The sequence below is a fragment of the Myodes glareolus genome, chromosome 6 (assembly GCF_982192425.1).
Source record: "Myodes glareolus chromosome 6, mMyoGla1.1, whole genome shotgun sequence".
Taxonomy (NCBI): Eukaryota; Metazoa; Chordata; class Mammalia; order Rodentia; family Cricetidae; genus Myodes; species Myodes glareolus.
The window spans coordinates 113,204,009-113,227,420 of record NC_142031.1 but is presented as its reverse complement, the minus strand read 5'-3'; the positions used below and the strand labels follow the sequence as shown (position 1 = coordinate 113,227,420).

Below are 23,412 nucleotides of genomic sequence, written 5' to 3'. Positions count from 1 at the left end.
CAGGTTGGGCATCTCACGACATCTAGCATGATCTTTTTATGATAAATCTCCAATAAATACCGGGATGACATAGACTTCAAAGTTAAAATACTCCAGAGAGGGATAAAGGGAGTCTACAGTTCATCAAAAGCATACCAAGAAGGCCAATACCACAGCCAGAGGAACCTTCAAGATGTAGGCCGAATCGCTCCCTGCCTAGGTGAACTGGAGAGGGAAGAGTTCGTATATCCGCAGTCTCGCGACTCATGCTTGTAGGCATTTTCGAGAGAGGGTGGCTGGCTTTGGTCAGCCGAACAGAGTGAAACAGTTCCTCTCTCCGATAACTGGAGGCGGAAGAGACTGTCACGAACCCGGGGTTTCTGGGCCCGGAGGGTCGAAGGACCAGGGCACTGCACCCCGCAGCTGTCGCTCCTGCAAGGAAAAGCTCTGGGTGCGTATGCGGCTTGTCACCTCCTGGGTGCGCAGTGTAAGCCCGAAGATGTCCTCGTGGTAGCGTTGCTGATCCTGAGAGAAGGAAAAGAGATCGGTTGACCTACCAGAATAGGAGCAGCCAGCATAGACCTACCCTAGCCAGGCCCGGGCCCGCCCCTTCGCACCCGCAGCACGCCGATGACGTCACCGGCCTCGTCCAGCTCCATGTCGCCCTCTGTTGCCAGAATTCGCTGTACGGTCTGCAGGACGCTGGTTGCCATAGTGACGTCGCCGCAGACAAACATGTGTCCTTGCTCGAGGCACAGCACGCGGTGAACCTCCGCGGCCAGCTCGGTCCTCAGAAGATCCTGTACATAGGTCTGGGGGCGGGATGAGGGGCGGGCCTTGCGGTGAGAACACCCAGGCTGGGGGCGTGTCTAAGGGGAGGATTGGGACTGGGTCGGGGGCTTGGGGACCGCCCAAGCCTGGTAGCGCCATCTGCTATCAGTACCGCCTGCTTCCTCGTACCTTAGGGCTGCCAGGATCCCTGGAATAGGCGGTGAGGATGTGTCCAAAAACCCCGCGCTTCTGGGCATCCAGTACTTCGTCCCGGTAGAGATGGTCGAGTTGGGAGCATCGGCAGCCAAACACCAAAGTCATGGGGGCAGGCTGCAGCCCTGAGAGCAATAAGGTGGTTTGAGAGGGCCTCCTTCCTCTGGAGGATCCTTGTTATCACCACCTCCAGACCACGCTTGCCCAGGGTGCCAGCCAGGCTTTTGGGCTGGAGCAACCACAATCTTGGCTGTTCAGCCTCTAGGGGCAAATACGGTGCTTTCACCCAGACCCTGGCACACCTCTGATTTACAGAAGGAAATAAGCATTCAGGCAGCCAAACCAGGAGTGGAACTCGGCTAGAACCTGCTTTATCTACTCAATACTGTACCCAAGGCCTGTGTGACATTCCAGATTCACTTCTTAACTCCAGGCCCAGCTCCTATTCTTCTGTACCTTCCAACCATCCTCTCCCACACAACCTTCTTTTATTGACACCTGACCAGAACACTGATAGGGTAAGATTGGGTAGCCCTAGAATCTACCTGGAGCTGTCTCCTGTCTGAATGTCTACCCTATCCCTTCCTTCTTTACTCTCAGTCCACTTCAAATCCTATTATATGCAGAGGGACCACCAGGAAGGCAAACAAACAGGACCCAGTTCTTTCCTCTCCTCCCCTCCCCATTAACCAGCTTCTTTTCACCTTTGGTCCTAGTTTCTTTTATGGTCATTTCCTCCACCCTCACTCCTTTCCTCCTTGGCTCTCTTCTGACTTCCAGGTGCACCCTTCGCCCCAGCCTCACCTTTGGTCTCAATGTCATGTAATCGTTCCTGCCAGAATCCCCGGAAGGGTGCAATGCCAGTCCCTGGGCCCACCAGGATGCAGGGCAAGTTAGGATCAGGTGGCAGCCGGAAAGAGGGAGCCCTAGCCAGAGAGAGTATATTAAGACCTCTTTTCTTTTGTTTAGTTTTAGGCAGGATCTCACTATATAATTCTGGTTGGTCTGTAATTTGCTTTGTAGACAAGGCTGGCCTCAAACTCACAGAAATTTGCTTGCCTCTGTTCTCCGAGTGTTGGATTAAAGGTGTAGAACCACCGTGCCTGCTAAAAGCCTAGACTTTTTTTTAACATAGTCTGTAGCCAAGGACACAGAAAGACATGCAAGGGGCTATACTTTCACAAAGCACTAGGGTCACTGGCTGATCCATGTTGTTTTGGGAAGTTGTGGTTTCAGGGGCAGGACTCTGCACCCAGTTACTGAGGTCCAAAGCTCAGCCATAGTTGTGAAGTGACCAGAGACCCCACTGTTCTTGATGTATTAATAGGCCCTCCATGCTTCGGAGGACCTAATTACCAGCTAATCCTGTGTGGCACCCCCTCCCCCCTCCATGCATGCGTGCGCGCGCACACACACACACACACACACACACACACACACACACTCCTCACTGGTCCCTGCCATGCACATACCCCCTGCCTGGACACAGACGACCTCTTCTAATTGCCCTTCCTTACCCCAGAGGCCTCACTTACCCCCTGATGAAGCAGGGCACCAGGTCTCCTGCCTTGAGTTGGCTCAACCATGTAGAACACACACCGTAGTGCAGAGGGCCCAGCCCATCTAGGGATTAGGAGGAGAGGCCATTCAGAGGTCTGTCTTGGTCTTGCCAAGACCAGGCACTTCCAGCTCCCAGCCTCACCTTGGGTTCGATATGCCAGTACAGCTACGGTGAGATGGATCTCTCCTGGGTGGGCGCTGGGTGCTGAGCTGACGGAGTAGTACCGGGGCTGGAGCAGGGGCAGCTGGGTGAGGATCAGAGGGGCAGGCAATGCCACTGATGGGAACTGCTCCAGCACCTCCAACAGTGTGGGGCAGCGGAACCATTTCCACTCCTCATAGCGACGGGGGTCCTGGGGGCAGATATGCCGAGCTGAGGACCCCATAGTCCTTGCCAGAGTGACCCCTACCTAGCTGGGCCTCCTTAGCATTCATCCATGCTCAGTTCAGGCCATCACACACACCCCCCCCCTTGAAGACCCAGAGCAACCAGAGATGTCAGCCTGGAGACAGGCCTTAAAGCACCAGTGCATGTTGGCCAGAAGAAGCAAGTCCGGAGAACTTGGCATGTATGGGGGTACTTCTTTTCACGGAATGTCCCCCAATTTATTTATCATCCTCTAGTCTAGCCCCTGCTCCCCACAACATGGTCCCCACCTGACTGAGGGCCTCTAGCTCCTGCTGTTCACTGGACTCTTCTGCCAGGGTGCTGAGAAGTCGAAGGAGGCGAGGGCTGGGTGGGGAAGTGATGTCCAGGAAGAAGGTGAGAGCCTGGCGCAGCGTACATGGGGGCAGCCGGGGGTCCCGTACCCAACCAGGGGGAGGGCCACCTGGGAATGATGCACAGAGGGGAGCACTGAGGCTGGGTGGTCTGAACTGAAGTTCCCTTTGTTGACTTTTGGGGGACTGACCAGGTGTTACTGTGTCTTATTGAAAAACTTGTCCTTGAATGGTGACATGTACTTTTCTGAGCAGCCCCGATAAGTTTGGGGGAAGAGGGACCCTGGCTAAACTGGGTTGCTCTGATCTCTTCTGCCTGTAACCCCATCAAGTTATCTTATCTCCAGACATTTGTTTTGGAAGGAGATAGTCCAACTACGGAGAAATTAGACTGTGGGAAGGTTGAGGCTGGAAGGAGGCCTTAAGGGTGCTTGGTGGGTTCTGGAAAAGGGCCACATGCAACAGGCCATTCTGGTTAGAGTGGCAGCTAGGTCCAGGTAGTACCTAGTTGTGAAACATGGTGGTAAACTGCTGAGCACCATGGGGTCCTGTGCCAGGGGATGCAGCAGGCTCTTACTCTCCCACCCCAGGCCACAATCCTCACCAGGGCTGCCCTTCTCCAGTTGCTCCACGGCCACAGACTCTGTGGATGGCGGAGGGTCCTCCACTCTGCTCAGCAGTGCCTCCACTAGGCCTGGTCGGTTGGGTGGGCACACACCTATGTGGTCCCCTGGCTGGTACTGCAGTCCCTCTTGGCCACCAGTATCCAGACGCACCAGGATTGTGGCTCGGCTAGGGGCGTGAAGGGAGGAGTTATTGAGGTCAGAAAACAGCGAGGAGGAAGGAGGAATGTGGGAGGAGTATGGTAGGTCTGAGTGAGGAGGACCCTAACAGTGAGGAGAACGGGGTGAATCATATTCCTCACGTGGATTTGCTGCTCTGTAGGTTTTCCACAGAGAGGATTGTAGCCTGGAACATCTTCCGCCTATGCACATGGGTCAGCCCTGGGGAGCAAGAGGATAAAGGGGTCTGAGCAGATGAGTGGGTCTTGGCCTGTGAGGGAGAATCCTAGGACCCCCCCCCCCCCCACTCCACTCAGCAAGGTCAGGTTGAGATCAGGGTTGTACCTGGTAGTAGCTGCAGGCTCTCAGCCTGGGTACTCAGTCGGTACCTCTGGCGCTTCCAGCTGCGTTTGGGGCTGAAGATGTCTCGGGCAGCAGCCTTGGCATCTTCTCCCACACAGAAGGTCTCACAGGCGGCCTGAGGGATGAGTAGGTGAGGGCCTAAGGCAGCTTGCCTCCAGGGAGCCTCAGTGGGGAAGGGGTGTATTAAGGGAGGTAGGGCTGGGCCTGCCAGTCACCTAGCAGTCTCCTTTCATTTCAGTCAGGGCAGCCCAAGTTCCTAATTGTGGGGTCGGCACCCACATTGGTGACAGGGAGACCAAGGCTGAGGTTGTTGCTGACTATGACACTTTATTTTCCAGCTCATTTGGTCACTGTCATAGGGCCCTGACTTTTTCACACCTGCTTGTCTGATGAGTACTGACCCCATGTCCCCGAGAGCACGCTGTTCGGCATATAGTATACTGCTCAGTGAAGGCAGCTATGAGCTCAGACCTGAGTCTGGATTCTTGCGGGACCTAACATCTTCTGTGTCTCAGTTTCTCATCTTGACCCTTCAGTTAGGTTCCAGGAAAGATTAAATAAGATACTTCTGTTTTCAGAGACAGAGTCTTTTGTAGCCCAGGCTGGCCTCTAACTTGCAGTGTAGAAAGGGATGGCCTTGAACTTCTGATTCTCCTGTCTCCACTTCCCAAGTGCTGGGATTACAGGAGTGTGCCACCACACACTTGGTTTTTGTAGTGACAAGGGCTGAACCTAGGGCTTAGTGCATGCTGGGTAACCACTTTACCACTTGAGCTACACCCCTATCCCTCTCTGACATGCTTCATGCAAAGCCCTTAGAGCAGGGTATGAAGAAGGCCAGTGCTGTCTTATTGTAGAAGGTGGAGGGGTCCTGCTCTGTCTGTCTGCTTCTGGTCAGGGTCAAATGGGCAAGCAGTTTACTGTTTCAGCCTTGAGATTAAGGGCTTCCCGTGGTGGGCTGGGTCCTCTCTCCAGGCTGTTACTGTTTCTTTTCTAGTGTGTGCAGCCTTCTATCTCTCCCGCCCTTCCGATCCCCACTGCTGCTGTCCCACTGAACCTGTCTTCCTGTGCAGCCTTCTATCTCTCCCTCCCTCCCGTGGCCCCCTCCCTCCCTCCCGACCCCCACTGCTGCTGTCCCACTGAGCCTGTCTTCCTGCTCCTCGGATGCTTTCATTCGTCTGCATCACCACAATTATAAAACATCACGCTGTGGGATCACCTTGCTCAGAAACTTCCAGCATCTCCATTTTCTCTAGTCTGGGTCTTATTTTCTGTTTCTCTTTTCTCAATCTTGACATTTTCTTTCTAAGCAAACCCTCTGGTTTCTTGCATTGGGTCTAGACTAGCGAAAACTGAGTCCCAAATGGATGGACAGATGTGGGGGCTCCCTCACTGAGTGAGAAGTTTCAGTGAGACAAAGATGCTCTGGGGGAGTTCCCTGGGATACTTCTCTGTCCAGAACCAGCCCTTCAGACCAGGCACCAGGGCTGGTCTCCAGCTTCCTGGAGTTCCTACTGGCCTGAGCTTTAGCCATGACCTCCGACTGACCCTTTGAGTCCTGTCTTTCTTCTTCTATCTTGCCTGCTTTGAGTAGGAGTCCTGCTGTGGGATTTCCCTCTGTATGCTATGAATCCTTTTTATTATTTTTTTTCCATTGGTTAATAAAGAAGTTGCTTCTGCCTACAGCAGGGCAGAATAAAGCCAGGCTGGAAGAGATATAGAGAGAGAATAGGCGAGGTCAGAGAGACGCCATGTAGCTGCTGAAGGAGATGGTCGCCAGAACCTTACCCAGTAAGCCACAGCCTTATGGCGATACACAGAATAATAGAAATGGGTTAATAAGAAACCTGAGCCAATATGCTGAACAGTGTTGTAATTAATATAGTTTTTGTGTGCTTACTCATGTCTGGGCGACCAGGAAACAAACGAACAGTCTCTGTTTACAAAATAGTTTCCATACATTTGGGGCTAACCCACATGGCCAGCCACACACTTTGTGTCTGTGCTTGTATGCCTGTGTGGGGTTAGGAGGAATGTAGCTAAGAACATGCCTGCCACTCAGCACCTCCACCTGGGAAAGCAGCTGGATCAGATCTGCTGGGTGTGCACAGGCAGGAAAGCATGGCGGAGTCCCATTGCCATACACGGAGACATTTCCAGGCCATGCAGCATGCTCCCTGGCAGATTTAGCTTTTACTCAGACAAAAGCGGTTTATGTGCTGCACGGTGCTTCCCAGAGTTGAGGTGGTGAGCACAGCTCCCACCCAGCAGTCGCAGAACTGGCAGTGAACATACCTCTGCCATGTTGGTCTAGGCGGTGCCAAAAGGCAAACCAACCTTAGTCCTAAGCCAGTTTAGCATTTGAAGAAGCAGTCCTGGTCAGAAAAGGATTTCAGATACACAACAGGACAGATTCAGACATAACAGACCTCTAAATGAGACACAGTGTGTTTAAAAATGTACGTAGGTTTGGGAGAGAGAGGGAAAAAAGTATAGATAAAACAAAGCCTTTAACGAGACAGTAGAAGTAATATAAAAGAGTATAGATTAAAGAAATAAAGATAATAAATATTAAAAAGTAATAGAGTAAAAAATCCATGTAAATATAAAAAACATACAGAGTCTGGATTATGCATATTACTATGTTTTCTTTAAATGTTTTGACTGCAGGAAAACATTTGATTCTGGGGTCTGCTAAGTTAAACCAACATAAAGAAATCTTGACTTCAAAATTTGGGGCTTTGGAAAAGAGGTTCTGCTTTTGTTTCCACAGAAGATGAAAACCTGTGGATTCCTTCCAGGCTAATGTGGTTTGATTGAACAATACCCCCCAAAAGTTCTCTGTGAGCCCTAAAAATACTTTGCCTAACAAAAAGCAGGAAGCAGTTTGGAGAAAATTACGCCCAAATCCCCAAAATGATTGCTTATAAATGTTTGTTTTCATTTAAAGGGTGTTAACTATAAGTGATTAATGGTCACAGTCAATTTCAAAAACAGGTAAAGGGAACATGATAGAGATAAATACCTTGTATTGGTGTGAAACTTGCTCTATTGATACAAATTTAAAGTTAATTTTGTTATACTGTGTAATTTCTACTCTTGTTTAAGGTATTATGCTTGTACAGCTCATTTAAAATGCATAATTAAAAATTATAGATTAGTAGATAGTTATTTATAATAGTCAAACTTGTAGTCTTGTTAGTTAGATTTTCTAGATGTACAGAGATTTATTTCAGATGGATAAGTATTCTTCAGACCTTTCAAAGACTTACAAAATATGGTGTTTAAAATGTTTTAAGAACTTAGACTTTTCTCAACAGTGAGATATGTCTGCTTCTGGCAGCACCAATTACTTCAGAGAGCTTGATGGGCATTGAAGAAACTCATCATGGAATTTGCCTTCAGTGTGACAAGGCTAGCCATCTGGGCAAGAAACTGCCCTTGCTTGGACTGCTTGATGGTATGTTGTATGAACTGGATATGCAGGACCCACAGAAAAGTGACTGCTGAACTTTCCAAAAGACGGGATGGTCCTTTAGGGTTCCTACCTCATGAAAAAAAAAAAACCTGCCAAGCATTTTGTAGGACACAAAAGAAAGCAACTGATGAACTTTGTTAGTATAAGGGAGAACAACAGATCTTCAAATTTCCTGCTTCACTGAAAAGTCTGTTAGATATTATGGGCCTGTAGGATGAATATGGATGCCCCAACATTACAGAAGAACTTTGGGTGACTGTCCAGGCAGCCAGATGTCTCTGTCAATTCTAGAGTTTTAGAAGTTGCTAACAATGTACTTCCTGTTTACTTAGGTAATATTATATCTTCCTGGGGTCTTTAAAGAGCTAAAGACAGATAGTTATAGTTTTCCTTAGTTATGATAAAAGGTAAATTAGATATGAAACTTTAGATTCATAAAGATAAAATAGAGAATATATATAGTATATTTTCTTTAATTTTGCCAGATACAAATGCACTAAATATTGTAACTGTAATTCTTGCTTAAATCTGTTTTGTTATATGTAATTTTACTATATTAAAGTTAAAACCTTCCTTTTATTTAGACAGAAAAGGGGAGATGATGTGGGATTCCCCTTTGTATGCTGTGAATATGTCTTATTACCATTGGTTAATAAAGAAGCAGATTCTGCCTATAGCAGGGTATAATATAGCCAGTCTGGAAGAGATATAGAAAGAGAATAGGCAAAGTCAGGGAGACGCCATGTAGCTGCCAAAGGAGATGGTCACCAGAACCTTACATGGTAAGCCACAGCTTTGTGGTAAACAGAATAATAGAAATGGGTTAAGATATAAGAGCTAGCCAATAAGAAGCCCGAGCTAAAAGCCCAAACAATGTTGTTTTAATTAATTAATATAGTTTCTGTGTGATTAATCGGATCTGGGAGACTGGGAAATGAATGAGTAGTCTCCTACTACAGAGTCCCGGTGCCCTGACTTTATTCCTTTGTGCACCCACTCTTAGGGCCAGCTTATGGCTATCTGAGGAGCCCTTCTGTAGGCCCTGCCTGTTCTTTTTTGCCGTGTTTCTAGTCTGATGTGGTGCCTCTGTTGGTAGTACCTGTTGTCAACTACTTGGGACTGATTTCAGAAGGGCCGGCTATTGAGTGGCAAAATTAAGGCAATTTTGGAAAGGAGCAGGGCAAGGCCAGAGAACCAGATTAGGAAGTCAGTGAGCCTCCAGTCTCAGTATTTCAGGGCTCAACTACAGAAGCCTGGAGGAGGCATCTCAGGTCAGTCAGAGGGAGAACAGAGGTTTGACCAGGGTCAGATACAGGGCACTGGGGCGCTCACCTGGAAGGCTGCCTGGGCCCAGCCTCGGAAAGCCTCCTCCTGGCCACAGAGCTCATCACCCTGGCCCAGCTGCAATAGCCGTTCTCCACCCAGCTCCTCCAGCCTTGTGTCCACTGCCCGAGCAAAGGCACAGAAGTGGGGGTACGCTCGAGAGCCGAGCCCAAAAACACAGAACCTGTGGTACAGGGAGCAGTTGTTGAAGTCCCCATGCCAGCCCATGTCTACCCAGGTGGATTCTCTCTCCCGTTCATGCCCTTTAGTGAGGACCCTAACCTGAGGGTGCCCAGGGCCCCTGCGCTGTCTGTGTTACTGGACTCTTTCCTCTTGCGCCGCCAAGACGACACCAGGGGGTCTGAGCAGGAGACGCTGTTGAATCGGATTTTGTAACTCCTGGCAAGAGAGGATAAAGACGGGGTGTCACAAGGAACTGGAAACATGGCCCGGTCCCAGCCAGGGAATAGGTCTGGGGTTTCTACTCCTGGGGTGAGAAGGGTTGAAATGCAGCCTTGAGGTAATGGTGGAGGGCTCTGCTCTGCCTCTCCTCCTTCTGGAAGAGACCTCAGGATTGTAGGGGGAAGTCATAGGCCTGGAAATGATCGGGTTCCCAGTGAGGGAGGGCCCTTGTGGCTGGACTGGTTTCCAGGCCTCATGCTCTCTGTTCCCCTGCTTGTTAAGAAAGACTTGAGAGATCAGGGTAAGGTCCCTAAGACCTCCCCTTTAGTGTCCCCAGTGCCTCTTGTCCCATCTTCCTGCTCCCACTCACTTGTGCTGCTCAGGCCGAGGGGAGCTATTGTAGGGCCCCGACATCTCCATCAGTGCTGCTGCGAAGCTCTGTGCAGGGAAGTATTTGCATCATGGTTAGTGTTATTTTGTACTATACAGGAACTTAAAACCAGGCTGGCTGTGTGTGTGTGAGCATGTGTGTATGTGTGTAGCCTTGTATCATTGAACATGCGTGCTTTGACTCACAGTGGGGTTACATCCCAACACATCCACTCTAAGCTGGGAAGGCTTCAACAGAATGTGCAGCACAACCTTCACCCCTCTCCCCCACACATCTAAACGCATCAAGAAAGCATACTAGAGTGTGGTTCTTTCCCTGCAATTGTGTGGGTAAATGGGAACTGCCCAACAAGCCAAACACAGCATCCATTCCATGTCTCTAGTCTGGACACAGATCCAAGTTCAAAATTTGAAATACATTTTCTTTCTTTCTTTCTTTCTTTCTTTCTTTCTTTCTTTCTTTCTTTCTATCTTTCTTTCTTTTTCATCTTTTTTTTTTTCATGATAGGGTTTCTCTGTGTAGTCCTGGACGTCCTGGAACTAGCTCTATAGACCAGGCTGGCCTCAAACTCACAGATATCCACCTGCCTTTGCCTCCCAAGTGCTGGGATTAAAGATGTGCGCCATCACCACCCAATGAAATAATTTCTAATGGACTCATATTGACATTAGCATAAAGTAAAAAGTCACAGTTGAAACACACTAAATTGGAGGCTATTGGTACATTCATAAGTGCACATAATTTGTTTTTTAATGGAACCATGTAATTCTTGCTTGCTTTTTATCAGTGACCTATTATGGACAGCCTTCTAAGCCAAAATCTTAAGCTTGGCTTCATTTTCTTTTCTGAGATTTTTTTCTTTTGTTTTATGCGTATGAGTGTTTTGCCTCCATGTATGTTTGTGCACCGTGTGCATGTCTGATACCCATGAAGGCAAGAAGAGTTCAGATCCCCTGGGACTGAAGTTAAAGATGGATGTGAGCCACCACGTGGGTGTTGGGAACCAAAGCCGGGTCCTCTGGAGGAGCAGTTGGAGACATCTCTCCAGCCCTTTGACTTCCTCTTTATGGTGGCTACATCCTCCTCCCATATTTGCCTGTATGGTGGTGTATGACATCCCTCTGACTGAAGGACACTGGGTAATCTATGAACAGTTAGTTCTCCAACATCCTCACACACATACCATACATCTTTGTGTGGCTCAGTCAGGTGGTCTTTAGAGGTGGGGTGGCTGAATGAGGACTTTAAAAGCTGGGTGGACATGCCAGGTGTAGTGGGACATGCTTCTAATCCAAGCAGGTTGATCTGTATGAATTTGATGCCAGTCTGGTCTACACAGTGAGAGCCCATCTCAAACAAAACAAAACAATGGACAGTGACCGGTGAGAGGGCTCAGCAGGGGAAGATGCTTGCTGTACATGAGGGGGACCTGAGATTCATCTGTGGAGCCCACTTAAGAGTGGAAGGAGGGAACCAACTTCACAAAGGTGCTCTGACTTCCACACGCATGTCACAGTGCACACACACACACACACACACACTCAAACTAATAGTCAATTCTCGGTGGGGTGGTTAAGTCCTACTTGAGTGGCAGAGGGAAGGATGCTCATTCTTGTCCACATCAACACTGGCAGTGTTGATGCCAGTGCACGAGCAGCCCCCAGCACTTTGGCCAGCTTTGGAATGGACAGAGCTTCAGGGCCTGGTGGAGTGTAGGGATTATTTAAGTGGGCCGCCTCAGAAGGCTCCTTTACATTTTGGTGCCACCATGGAAACAAGTTAGAAATCACACAAAACACAGCTTCTAAATACTAACTATAGATCAGCGGGGTGGTGTTTCTGTGGGGTTACTGTAGTCAGCACATGAGACCTGAACTTCAGAATTTTTTTTTTTTGAGACAGGGTCTCATGTAGTTCAGACTTGATTCTAATTTGCTATATAGTTAAAGATGACCTTGACCTTCTAATCCTCCTGCCTCCAACTCTTGAGTGCTGCGATTACATATGTGCCACCATACCTGATGAATGTGGTGCCAGGGTTCGAATGGATGGCTTTGAATATGCTAGTCATGTACCCTATCAATTGTCCTATGTCCCCAACCTTGAGCTCCGTGTGTGAATGACTTAGAGTACTGCATAGTCATGTAGGTGTTCACAGATCAGACGTGTGTGCGATCAGCATCCCTCATGAAGTAGTGCCAGCATCCCGAAGTCACCTTTGTGCCTCATACTAGTCTCCTGATCGAGAAATCCCTGGGTTAGAGTTGCCTGGTTTTGAACTTCAGACAAAGTGGATTCTACTGTATGTATTCATGGCCTGTTTCATTTTTCATCTGTATTGTGTGTTGTAACTTGTTCACACTCTGTACCGCATGTGAGTTTATCACTGTTTATCCAATCTATTGTTGATTGACACTTGAATTGTTTCCATTGTGGGTGTTATGAGCAATGCTGCTATAAATATTCTTGTTCATATCTTTGGTGTATATACTGTTTTCTGTGTGATATATTTCCGCATTTCTTCCTCTAAAAAATTTAGGGATGAAACTGAAATGCTCACATCTCAAAAGTGTGGTGGTTTAATCTGCCCATTTGACGGTTTGAAAAAACAAAATAGAACCCCCCCCCCAAAAAAAAACAGTTAAACTTACATCTTCCCTATGACCCAATAATTCCACTCCCGGGTATTTATCCAAGAGAAATGAAAACACAAGCCCACAAGAGCCTGCTACAAGAATGTTCTTAACAGTTTTATTCATAATAACCCCAAATTGGAAGCAGTCCAAGTGTCTATCAACAGAAGAATGGATAAACAAGCTGGGGCTGTTCACACAGTGAACACCACTCAGCAGGGCAAGAAAGTACTGAGCTATGGACGGGGACAAACCTCCCAAATAGGCAGAGTGACCGAAGCCACGGCATTTGCACTTCCGAGACCCATCTATCTGTGGTGACTGGAGACTGACTTGGAGAAGCTGATGAGGCTTTGGGAGGGGGTGGGGCGGATGAAACGCTCTGTGTCTTATTGGGACCGTGGGTCACACACACCACTTCTATGCTTCAAAGCTAAAATCATGATGCCATTTACGGCTTAGTGTTTGCCCCTCCAATCTTGTGTTAATGACATTTGGAGGTCAGACTTTTGGAGAGGGTTAGATTGAGAGGGCTCTTCCTTCATGAGTGGTTTCATCTACTCACGGATTAATAGATTAATGAGCTGTATTGGGAAGCCCTGCTATAAAAGCGGCCCTCTCTGGAGCGTTCCTACTGTCTTGCTGTGTGATGCCCGCTGCATGTCCTGGTGCACAGGGAGGTCCCTCCAGACACCGAGAAGATGCTGAGACAGGTGTTTGGGTTTGTTTGTTTGTTTGTTTTAAATCTTTCATTGCTCTTATTTTAACTTGTGTGCATGCACGTGCATACAATGGCATAAGCACAGAGGTCAGAGGACACTTTGCAGGAGTTGGTTCTGTTCTTTGGTCTAGGTCTTGAGGATAGAATTCAGGGCCTCAGGCACGGCAGCGAGGGCCTTTACCCGCTGAGCCATCCATCCCTTCTTACCTGACCCAGTTTTTGTTTGTTATTGTTGAGACAGGGCCTCATTATGTAGATTAGGCTAGCCTGAACTCCATCTGCCTCTGCCTCCCTAGTACTGGGATTAAAGGCATTCCTGTTTTGAGGTCTCCTGTAGCTCAGACTGGCCTTAAACTCAGTTTTGCTGTAGATAACCTGAAACTCTTGATCCTCCTGCCTGTGCCTTTCAAGGTTACATATGATACCACACCTGTCTGTTTCAGTTTGCTTGTTTTAAACAAACATTACAGCCAGGGAAAGGGCTTCTGTCAGAATTCAAGCTTGCTGTGAGCCATTTACCTTTGGATTCTAGAGGAGGGGCTCAGCACTCATAAGGGCTCTGACATCTGAGGTGGGAACAGATGAGCAGGCGGAAATGCATCAAACTCGGGGTATAGAGCACACCACGGGCAGATAATGGTTATCCATGAGGCATTTGATGGCCTTGGATTTTGTTTAAGCCATGGTGAGCAAGTGAAGCTATTTAATCTATGCTGGCACCCAGAGAGTGCACGTGCTTCTTTTCAGAAAAAGAAAAGGGAAAGTTACAATACTGAAGTGAGCAGGCAATCCTTGTTTTTCTCATTTGTCGAGACCTGGAGGCACTCTTTGGTCAGCCAGGAAGTGCCTCCCTCATATGAAAGAGTTGCACTGATAATAGAGATGGCTAGGGACATAGGAGTCGAGGTTCCAGCAGCCAGTTCCCATTCCCATAAGGAAGTGGGGCTACTTCATCAGATTCATTTTCTGTCCTGGTGCATGTGTGTGTGCACACGTGTGCAAGTGTATGTGTATGAGTGTGTGCATGGGTGTGTATAGTATGTGTGTCTGCTCCCTCCTGTCCAGCTGCTCCTGTTTCTAGTCTTTCCCCATTCTTTCCACCCTGAAAGCCTTACCTCTCCATTCTCCGGGGGATCTCCATTCCCAAAGGTGCTGGTCACCACCAACACCAGTGCCTCATGCTCGAGGGACACCACGTCGTACTCATCCATGCACAGGACCTGTGGTGAGAAGATGGACGTTGGGACTTGTCTTCCTGCTGTCCCTGTCCTCACTTAGGCTGCCTTGGGAAGACAAGGCCTGATTGACTCCTGGATCCCTATAGATTTTAGTTTTCTTTGTGAAGCCTAACTTTTACTTTTTTTGAGACAAGGTCTTGTGTAGCCCAGGCTAGCCTTGAGCTCATTATGTAGTCAAGGATGACCTTGAACCCTTGCTCCTCTTGACTCCACCTCCCAAGTGCTAAGATTGCAGGGACGCACCATCATTCTGGACTTGACATGAACCCTTCCTTTTAACTCTCTCATCGTCTAGACACCTCTGAAGAGGCAGACGGATTCTTTCCCCTTTCCAGCCCCTGCCTCCCAGGCCACAGTCCTACCCGGGGATCAAACGCCTTGCGGAAGAGCCTTCCCAACTGCTGTGCGTAGCTCTGGGCCCGGCCAGTCTCAGAGCCATACAGGATAGTCGCCTTCACGCGCTTCGCCATTACAGTGCCCATGAGTGATGCAGAGATCTTCACTGCACTGCAGGCAAGGGTGGGGTGAGGGCAACCTACGTGCATAGGGGCTAGACCTCCCAGGTAGGGGTCCAGACCTCATCCCAGCAGTCTGGGGGTGCCACTACTGGGCCTGTTCCCCTAAAGTATGGAGAAGGGATGTAGTCCCAGGGTACCCACTTGGCCACTTCCTTGAAGGTCTTCTTCCTGGTGATACCCGCGCCCTTTGCTGCACTTCCCTTCCAGGGGTCAGGCTGCAGAAAAGTGATGGGGTGGGGAGAGGAGGAGCATGGAAAACAAAAGTTAGTAGTCCTTGTGGGCTGCCTAGAGTTGTGCTCGGTGGGCAAGAGCCAAGCAGGTTGGGTACCTGGTAGTGGAAGGCAGGGGACAGGAAATAGTTGACCATCTCTTGATGGAAGACAGGAGTGAGGCTGCCTGAGATGGGGGGCACAATCCAGGCCCAATCAGCAGGGCAGCCCCCTCTGGCCTTCTGCTCGTTCTCCAAGTGCTTCATGAAGGAGGCTGTGGCGGCATGGTGGTCTACAATGGTCACTTTGGCCAGCTAAGGTGGGGATAGGAAGAGGCTGGACTCAGAAACGCCCTAAAGATCCCCTACCTTTTCTTTATCTCTGTCAGCCTTGCCTGTGCCTTGGGTCGCTGCAAATGACATTTTGCAAATGTCCCCACAAATCTCTGCAGACTGCATAATCATGCTCCAAGTTTTAGCAGAAAGAGCAGTCCTGATTTCCAGTGTCTGTGTGCCTTGCCATTAGGGCTGGGTGCTGAGATAGACCTGGGGCCTCCCAGTCTACCACTGTGCCACACCCTCAGGTCCTTCCTCAACCCTTTCAGACTCCACAAAGGTATTCACCAGGCATTGGTTTCCTCACAACCCCCCTACCCTGTATTATGACACTCCCATACCCAGCATGCTTTCTACCCTAGTATTAGAGATTCCAGATGCCAATGGGTCCCACAGTATGCCCTGGGACCAATTACCAAAACAAGGGTCCTGGCAGGCACTTCAGTAACATACTGTAGCACCCAGGCTAGTGCCTGTGTGTCCAAAGCTGCAGATACAATGTGCCCCATTACACACAGGCTATAGCATATCTCAACCCTGCTCAGTTTCTGCACCCTCCCACCCCCGGCTGGGCCCATGTACCTGGTAACTGTGCAGCACAGCCACATTGATTTCCACTGCTGCCTTGTCTTTCCACAGCGAGGAGGTTGTCCGAGTGTCTAGATCCATGCAGACAGCCACATCCTGGGACAAGTTGTACAGGATAGGGACAGAGCAGCAGGAGAGGATAGGAGGAAGGGGTGAGAGGAATACTGGGTTGAGCCAGTGTTTTGCCCACCAAGGTACTACAGGGCGGAGAGGGCAAGTCCCTTCTCAGCGCTGCCCTTTCACTTCTCCTCTCTGAAATGGGTGTAAATCTTTTCTGGGAAAAGGTCCCCTTTGAGCCAGGCATGGTGTTCAAGTCTATACTTTCAGCTCTTGGGATGCTGGGGCAGAGAGATTACCGTGAGTTCAGGACCAGTCTGGAAACATGCACGCGCACACACACACTGCCTTGAGAATCTGATGAAAGCGATCCTCCACACGCTTCCTCACTTCTAGCGTTCTTTCTGCCCAGCTTTGGTGACTCCAAAGCTCACTCACATCCTTGGACCAGACTCAGCTCACATTTTCCCGTGGCCAGCCCTCCGGGTTGGAGGAGGGGTGTCACGTAGTTTCATGTTCCCTTTCCTCAGCATCCCCTTACCTCAAGTATGTTGTAGCGGTGAGGGTCACACAGGTCCCTCATGCCAATCTCTGAGCTCATATACCAGCCACTGAAAGGGGCAGCGGGGAACTCCAGGCCCCCGATTTCCAGAAGCATGTTGGACACAGCTGGGAGGGCATACCAACGCAGGCCAAGGGCAGCAAACCACTCTAGCCTAGGGTTTGGGGTTCAAATTAGCCTCTGTGCAGAGTTGTTATGTGCCCCACACAGTCCTTCTTCAAAGGAAGGACTCCAGGTAGTCCCACGCCCACCCTATCCTTTCATGCTCACGTGGGGTGCTCCAGGGGCACCTCGAGGACCAGCTCTGGGGGCAGAGTGAAGAGTTCTGGGGGCTCATCGGGAGCCTGGAGTAGCAGAGGCAGCACATCAAAACGGCCATTTCCTGGGACCCAGCCGTGTTGGATGCAGAGCTGTGGGAGGCAGGCAGAGTTCAAGGGAATCCTCACCATTAGCCATCCCCACTCTTTACTTCAGGGACTCCTCAGCAGCTGGGTCTTTGTACCCACTGGAGGACCCTGCCCTTTTGTAGTCAAGGCTTTCCTTGAACTCCCGACCCTCCTGCTTTAACCTATCAAGTCGAGAATTACAGAAATGCACCACCATGCCTGGCTTCCCATCTTTCACCCCAAGGCAGGTCCCCTCCTCCTGCTCCCTCATGCTCTTCTCCGCATCCCCTGCTGTGCCCTGGCTTTCCTATCCTCACAGGCCTGGGCACCCACTTGTGATGAATACTCTTGGTTGTCAACTTGACGCACCTGGGAAGAGGAAACTTCAACTGAGGAATTGCCCCCATCACCAGACTGGCTCGTGGCCATGTCTACAGGGGACTTTTATTGATTGCTGATTGATATAGGTGGCCCAACCCACTATGGCCAGGGTCATCCCTGGGTATCTGGGCCTAAGGTATTTATAGAAGGTAGCTGAGCAAGCCAGTTAAAAGGTAGCTGAGCAAGTCAGTTAACATTTCTTCATAGCCTCTGCAGGTTCCTGCCTCCAGGTCCCTGACCCGTGAGTTGTAATAGGAAAGAAAAGCTTTCCTCTCTAGATTACTTTTGGCCGGTGTTTTCCCACAGCGACAGAGAGGAGAGTAGGTCGGGCGGAGGTGGCGCACACCTGTAATCCCAGCACTCAGGAGGCAGAGGCAGGCGGACCTCTGTGAGTTTGAGGCCAGCCTGGTCTACAAGAGCTAGTTCCAGAACAGGCTCCAAAGCTACAGAGAAACCCTGTCTCGAAAAGCAACAACAACAAAAAAGAAAGAGAGCGAGCAAGCAAAGTAGTATACCACCTCAGTGATCTCCACGTTGGCAGGGTCCCCGCGCACCGAGCCATCCTGCTGCCTGTAGCCTGCATAGCGCACCAGCTGGCTGTTCCAGATCCGGAAGTCTCCTCTGCCAGGGCAGCGCTGAGGGAACACCGTGATGGCTGAACTGGCAGGGGGAATGAAGCTGGTTAGAGCCCCTTTACTGCTGCCTGGAGTGGGTTTGGGCCTGGGGTGGGGTCACTCACCGAAGATTGCCTCGGTTTGTTGCATACTTGACATGGTTGCAGATATAGGTGAACATTTCCTGTGCGGTCCTGCAGTCCCGAGCATCAAATACCTGGGCCCAGAGGGGATGGGTCAAGGATGTAGGAGACAGGTGAGGTTTTGAGTGCCAGCTCCAGAGGAGTGCTGGCATGGGGCTTGTTGGGAAGGAGGTGGGGTCTGGAGGAGCTACCCACTGCTCTACTGAGCCTCCTTTGCCAGACAGCCCCACCTGCCCAGAACAGCCTGATGTTCCCAGGACACATCTCCCCATTCCTCTCAGGGCAGACTTGAACACCAGCACGGAGGGGCACCTGCTCACTGATGCATGAACGCCTGGGGAAGGTTTCTAGTTGATAGGGACCCCACCTAGGGGATCGGCATTGAGTTGCTCATTGGCCAGAGTCCTCATGCCGAGGCAGGTGATCATCCAGCTCCCTTGAGCCAGTACAGTGACAGAAGAGGTGGCTGTAGTAGGTGGGTCTAGGGACCCTGTCAGTGGCATCCTGATGCCTGACGGGGAGGAAACTTGTGACAGGGTAGGGGTGGCAGTGGTTGACCAGTGGCTAAAGGAGGGACACAGCAGGGAGTGGAGCCTATTATGAAAGCTTGAAGGGTTCAAAGTTGAACTAAAGCTTTGAACCACTTAAAGGGCCGGGCAAGCTGTAGACAGATTGTTCTGATTTTATTGGCGATGCCTTTGGCATGGCCGAGCGTGTGGCTTTCGTCCACATTCTTTTGCGGCCACTTACAGCCCAGGAGGCCAAGGTCATGAGTTCCCCTGTAGGCCCTTGGCTTCTCTCAGTGTGGAGGCTGTTCCAGGAACCCGGGCTAGTTCTGTGGTGTGTACCGGTGTGAATGAGGGTGTGAGACTGATGCTACAGGGGGAGCCTCAAGGGAGGTGGGTGTGAGTTGAGGGCCTCCAGGAGGAGCACGTTAGCTTTTCCAGAAACATTTCTCGTCCTCTCTACCAGCTTTCCTCACTTACTCAGGGAATCTCTATAGTCTGCCTTGCTTCAGCCAAGGACTGCGGGGTTTGATCACCACGTCTTAGTCAATAGGCTGAGGACTATCCAGTAGCATCCAAGGATGCTTTCTTTCCCAAAAGGCAATAGATAGGGATCGGTCCACTGCCTCACACCCACCCCTCTTCAGGCCCCTGGTACCCATCTGGGCATGTGCCAGCTGGTTTTACCTGCAGCTTTCCCCACTGGATCCGACCCACACAGCGGGGAGCATTGCGCCAGGCCTGTTTCGCCCCAAATACTAGCTCACTCTCCCGGAGCTGGTAGGTGCCTGTGGCTGCCACCTCAGACTCCACCTCTTGAAGCCGCTGTTCATGAGCCTGAGAACCGCTCCTGGGAAGAGGGGAGGGCCACAAGCCTGGTGTCAGAACAGTGGAAGGTGTGAGTGGTGATTAGGAGGCTTCACAGCTCGGTGGTGGGGTGCTCCAGTGCAGGAGAGACCCACCTTTTGATGGAGTTGTAGTACTGATTGATGAAGTCTCGGGCCTGACCCAATAGCTGCTCAGTGGGTGAAGGGCCCTGGGTGGGCCGGCTCTGTAACTTCCTTGGAAATACCAGTGATCCCAAGCAGCGTCTTGGGGTACAGGGCCCATCCTGGGCAGAGGAACAGAGAACATAAAGTCCCAGGTCAGGTCAGAGTACAGGGTGAGCTGTGGTTAGCAAGGGCTGAGGTAGATGCCGAGCAGAGGGAGGGAGGTTCGGGAAAGGATGGACTCAGATCCGGGCTAAGATTGGAAATGGGATGAGGTCAGACTGGCTTAGGGTAGCACTCGGGGCTCAGGGCCAAAGGGTTGCTGAAACCATTGCAATGTTCCTTGACCCCTCTGGCCCTTCCCAATTTTCACAGCTTGTAGACAAGGCCAAGTCTAAGCAAAAAAATCTTGCTCATTTGGGCCCCCACCTGGGCCCAGGCCTCTTCCAACCCCCCTCCCAGTCCTAGAAACCCGGATAGAGCCTGTCCTCACCTGCTGAGCCTGGGCACTGAGGGTGTCGTAGGTGATGCTGCCCACTTCCCAGTTCTTCACCCGAGGAAACTTGGGTCCCTCTGGGGGCCGGGTGAGTGGGGGGCTGTTGGGAACCAGCGATGGGAGAGAAGTTTATTTCTTTTAGGCCTCTCCACTGTAGCCCAGGGCAACCTTGTTCGCGTCAGTAACCACACAGGGTCATTGTCCACCCACCGCTTCCTGATACTTTCTATCGGCTCTCACAATAGCCTTGGCAGGTGGGCAGCGCCTTTGTGCCCCTCTTACGAAGGCATCAAGGCTTAGGCGAATGAGGTCTCTAGCCTGAGAGTGCACGGGTGGAATCCATGCTCTGAGCCGGTATCGTTTCCCAGGGCTCAGACAGCTCTGAGCACTCTCTCGCCTGGGGTGCTGGCCCAGACTGGTCCTCACTGCCTGCATCACCTCTATTTTGTCTCCGCTGCATCTGAGGTTCTTTTAGTGTAAATGTACAATTTGGGAGTTTGGATTCCCGGGAAGCAGTGTTGAGAAGTTAGTGATTTGGGAGGTGAGGTATAGAGGTATGGACTCCTGCACTGACTGAGTACTGGGTCTGCTGGGTTCTAGTGGAGTGCCTTTGTCATGAGAGAGAGAGAGAGAAAACAAAAAGAGCTCTTTGTTCTGCTTTCTCGGTCCAGGTGTTCACCATGGGAAGCCCTTCCCACCTGAGATGCCGCATGAGGATCTCAACAGAGCAGGTGCCTGTGTCATGTTTGTAGATGTCTAGCTTTCTGAACTGAGAGTGAAATGACCTCTCTGGCGTGGTGTGTGTGTGTGTGTGTGTGTGTGTGTGTGTGTGTGTGTGGCGTGTGTGTGGCATGTGGTGTGTGTTGTATGTAAGTGTGTGTGGTGTGCTGTGTGTGTGCTGTGTGTGTGTCATGTGTGTGGTGTGTGTGGTGTGTGTGTGTGGTGTGTGTGGTGTGTGTGTGTGTGTGTGGCGTATGTGTGTGGCATATGTGTGTGGTGTGTGTGTGCGTGCGATGTGTGTGGCGTGTGTGGTGTGTGTGCGTGTGGTATGTGTGGCGTGTGCGGTGTGTGGGTGTGTGTGGTATGTGTGGCATGTGTGTGTATGGTGTGTGTGTGTGTGTGTGTGTGTGGCATATGTGTGTGGCATGTGTGTGTGTGGCGTGTGGTGTGTGTGGTGTGTGTGTGTGTTAAGACAGGTTTGTCTAGCCTCAAGCTCCATATGGCTGAGGATGGCCTAGAATTCCCGAGCCTCTTGCTTCCCCTTCCCAATGGCTGGGATTACAGTGGTATTCCTCCACGTTGTTCCCTACGTCTCCCTTCGACACGTTACCCTGTCTTGAGGATCGTATTTTGACAAGTGAATAGGAATAGGCACGGGCCCTACTGAGGGGCCTGAGCGGAGCGAAGCCCCCACAGGGAGTCCTGTCCTCTGATTTTGCTCCCACTCACACCCCTCTTGACAGCAGTCATCGTGTGAAGGGAAGCCTCAGAAGCCTTATCACTTCCTCCCAGAACCGCCTGCCTGCGCAGGAGGAAGGGAGGGACTTGGGGCCCTGGTGTCCCTGAGCTGCTGCACCAGACCCTCAGGCTTGGCAGGAGCAGCTTGGCCTGACACCCTGCTGCGATTTTTGGTCTTTTTTCTTTTCAGGGACTCAGGCCCAGGGAAGATCCCTGAGGGCTGGGGTTGCAGGGTTGTATGTGGTAAGGGGTTGTGGGAAGGGAGTTCTGAGTGGGGAAAGGCCCTAACAGCTTTGCCTTAGCCTCCACCCTAAGTGTTTGGGTCTCAAGTCCCAGCTCTCCCCAGTTCTGTGAAAGACCCCGCTCCTAGAAGGCCTCTCCTCTGCTCCTGCCTTCTCAAGTTAAGTAGCCATTACCTACGGTTTGTTGAAGACTTCCTATGAATTGGGTAAGTAATTCAAGTCCACATTTTATTCACACAGAGGCTCAGAGAGGTTAAGAAACTTGTTTGAGGTCAAACAGTTTTTGATAGGGGAGCAACATTCAAACTCTGGCCCAATTCTGTAGCTGGACCCCTTATTTCTCACTTCTACCCATTACCTGCCGACTCCGTGTTTGGCCTCTTCTCAGCCATGCAGCCTCATCCTGTCCTGTTCACACTAGACGCTTTCCTCACTGGTAGCCTGGTCCTCCTGGCTCTCCACTCTAGGCCTCAGCCCTTCAGGAACCCCCTTTACTCACAGATCTTACCTGCTCATAGCCATGGGGCCCTCACCTGTGGTCTGGTGCTGGTTGGGGCGGGATCAGGGATGCTGGTGCCTGGCTAGGCTCTGGTGCTGGAGAGGCTGGGCCCTGCTTACCGCAGAGCCCCAGGCCCAGCCCAAGCCCTAGGCCGCAGGGTGGACCGGGCTCCTGGCCCACACTCTTCAAGTTACCCATGCCCACTGCACCTTGACTCTGCTGACTGCTTTGCTGAGTCCTGGCCTTTTCCTTAGGAAGCAGGGAGGGGGTGGTGGGAGGGGGCTCTCTGATGCTGGCCCTCGCCCCGCCCCTGTCCCACACACAATGGGACAGGAACAAGGCTGGCGGGAGGCTCTAAAACCTCGGCTTCATGCCCGCTGGCCCAGAGGGTGGGGGGCCGGACGCCTGGGTTCCGCCTTGAGGGCGAGAGCTGATAAGTGGGAACCCAGGTGTCCATTAGAGGCCTGGGACTGAGCGTAGGAGCTGGTCTTAGGGGGAACGGTGGGCTGGAGCTACGAGAGGGTGGGAAAGATGCGTTTGTGGTGTTAGGCCGCAGTGGAGGGTCAGAGCCGGATGATGGACTATCATACTCCTAGTGTCACGGGGATTTCTAGGTTTATCCTGGTCCTCTTGCTCTTTACCCTTCCTATCCCAGTGTCCTTTGGGGGCTTGGAGACACAGGTTCATAAAAGATGCAGCGCCATTTTTTTCCTGTGGCTGGCATTAGGGTATCTTTCCCCCTCCCATCTCAATTTCCTGAAACCCCCACACCCCATGACTCAAAGTGGGGGGAACACAAAAAGGCAGGAAGCTGCCATCCAGGGCCTCCACTCCCAGTTCTGTCATCAAGTGACG

The 23,412-nt window shown here is 50.9% G+C and overlaps 1 protein-coding gene across 1 annotated transcript; it reads right to left on the bottom strand.

Moving 5' to 3' along the window:
• Positions 1-4: 4 nt before the first annotated feature.
• Positions 5-22,789, bottom strand: Nos3 (nitric oxide synthase 3). The gene is made up of 26 exons (XM_087907513.1): positions 22,592-22,789; positions 20,356-20,458; positions 19,836-19,984; positions 19,561-19,723; positions 18,350-18,441; positions 18,129-18,270; positions 17,114-17,253; positions 16,823-16,997; positions 16,219-16,320; positions 15,421-15,615; positions 15,234-15,307; positions 14,937-15,081; positions 14,452-14,556; positions 9,962-10,029; positions 9,472-9,588; positions 9,199-9,373; positions 4,371-4,503; positions 4,169-4,247; positions 3,848-4,035; positions 3,181-3,353; positions 2,666-2,876; positions 2,499-2,586; positions 1,768-1,889; positions 940-1,088; positions 597-791; positions 5-504 (listed from the first exon to the last, which is right to left on the bottom strand). The coding sequence occupies exons 1-26, from the start codon at positions 22,753-22,755 to the stop codon at positions 343-345; spliced, it is 3,609 nt and encodes a 1,202-aa protein (XP_087763639.1). The 5' UTR covers positions 22,756-22,789; the 3' UTR covers positions 5-342.
• Positions 22,790-23,412: the final 623 nt, after the last annotated feature.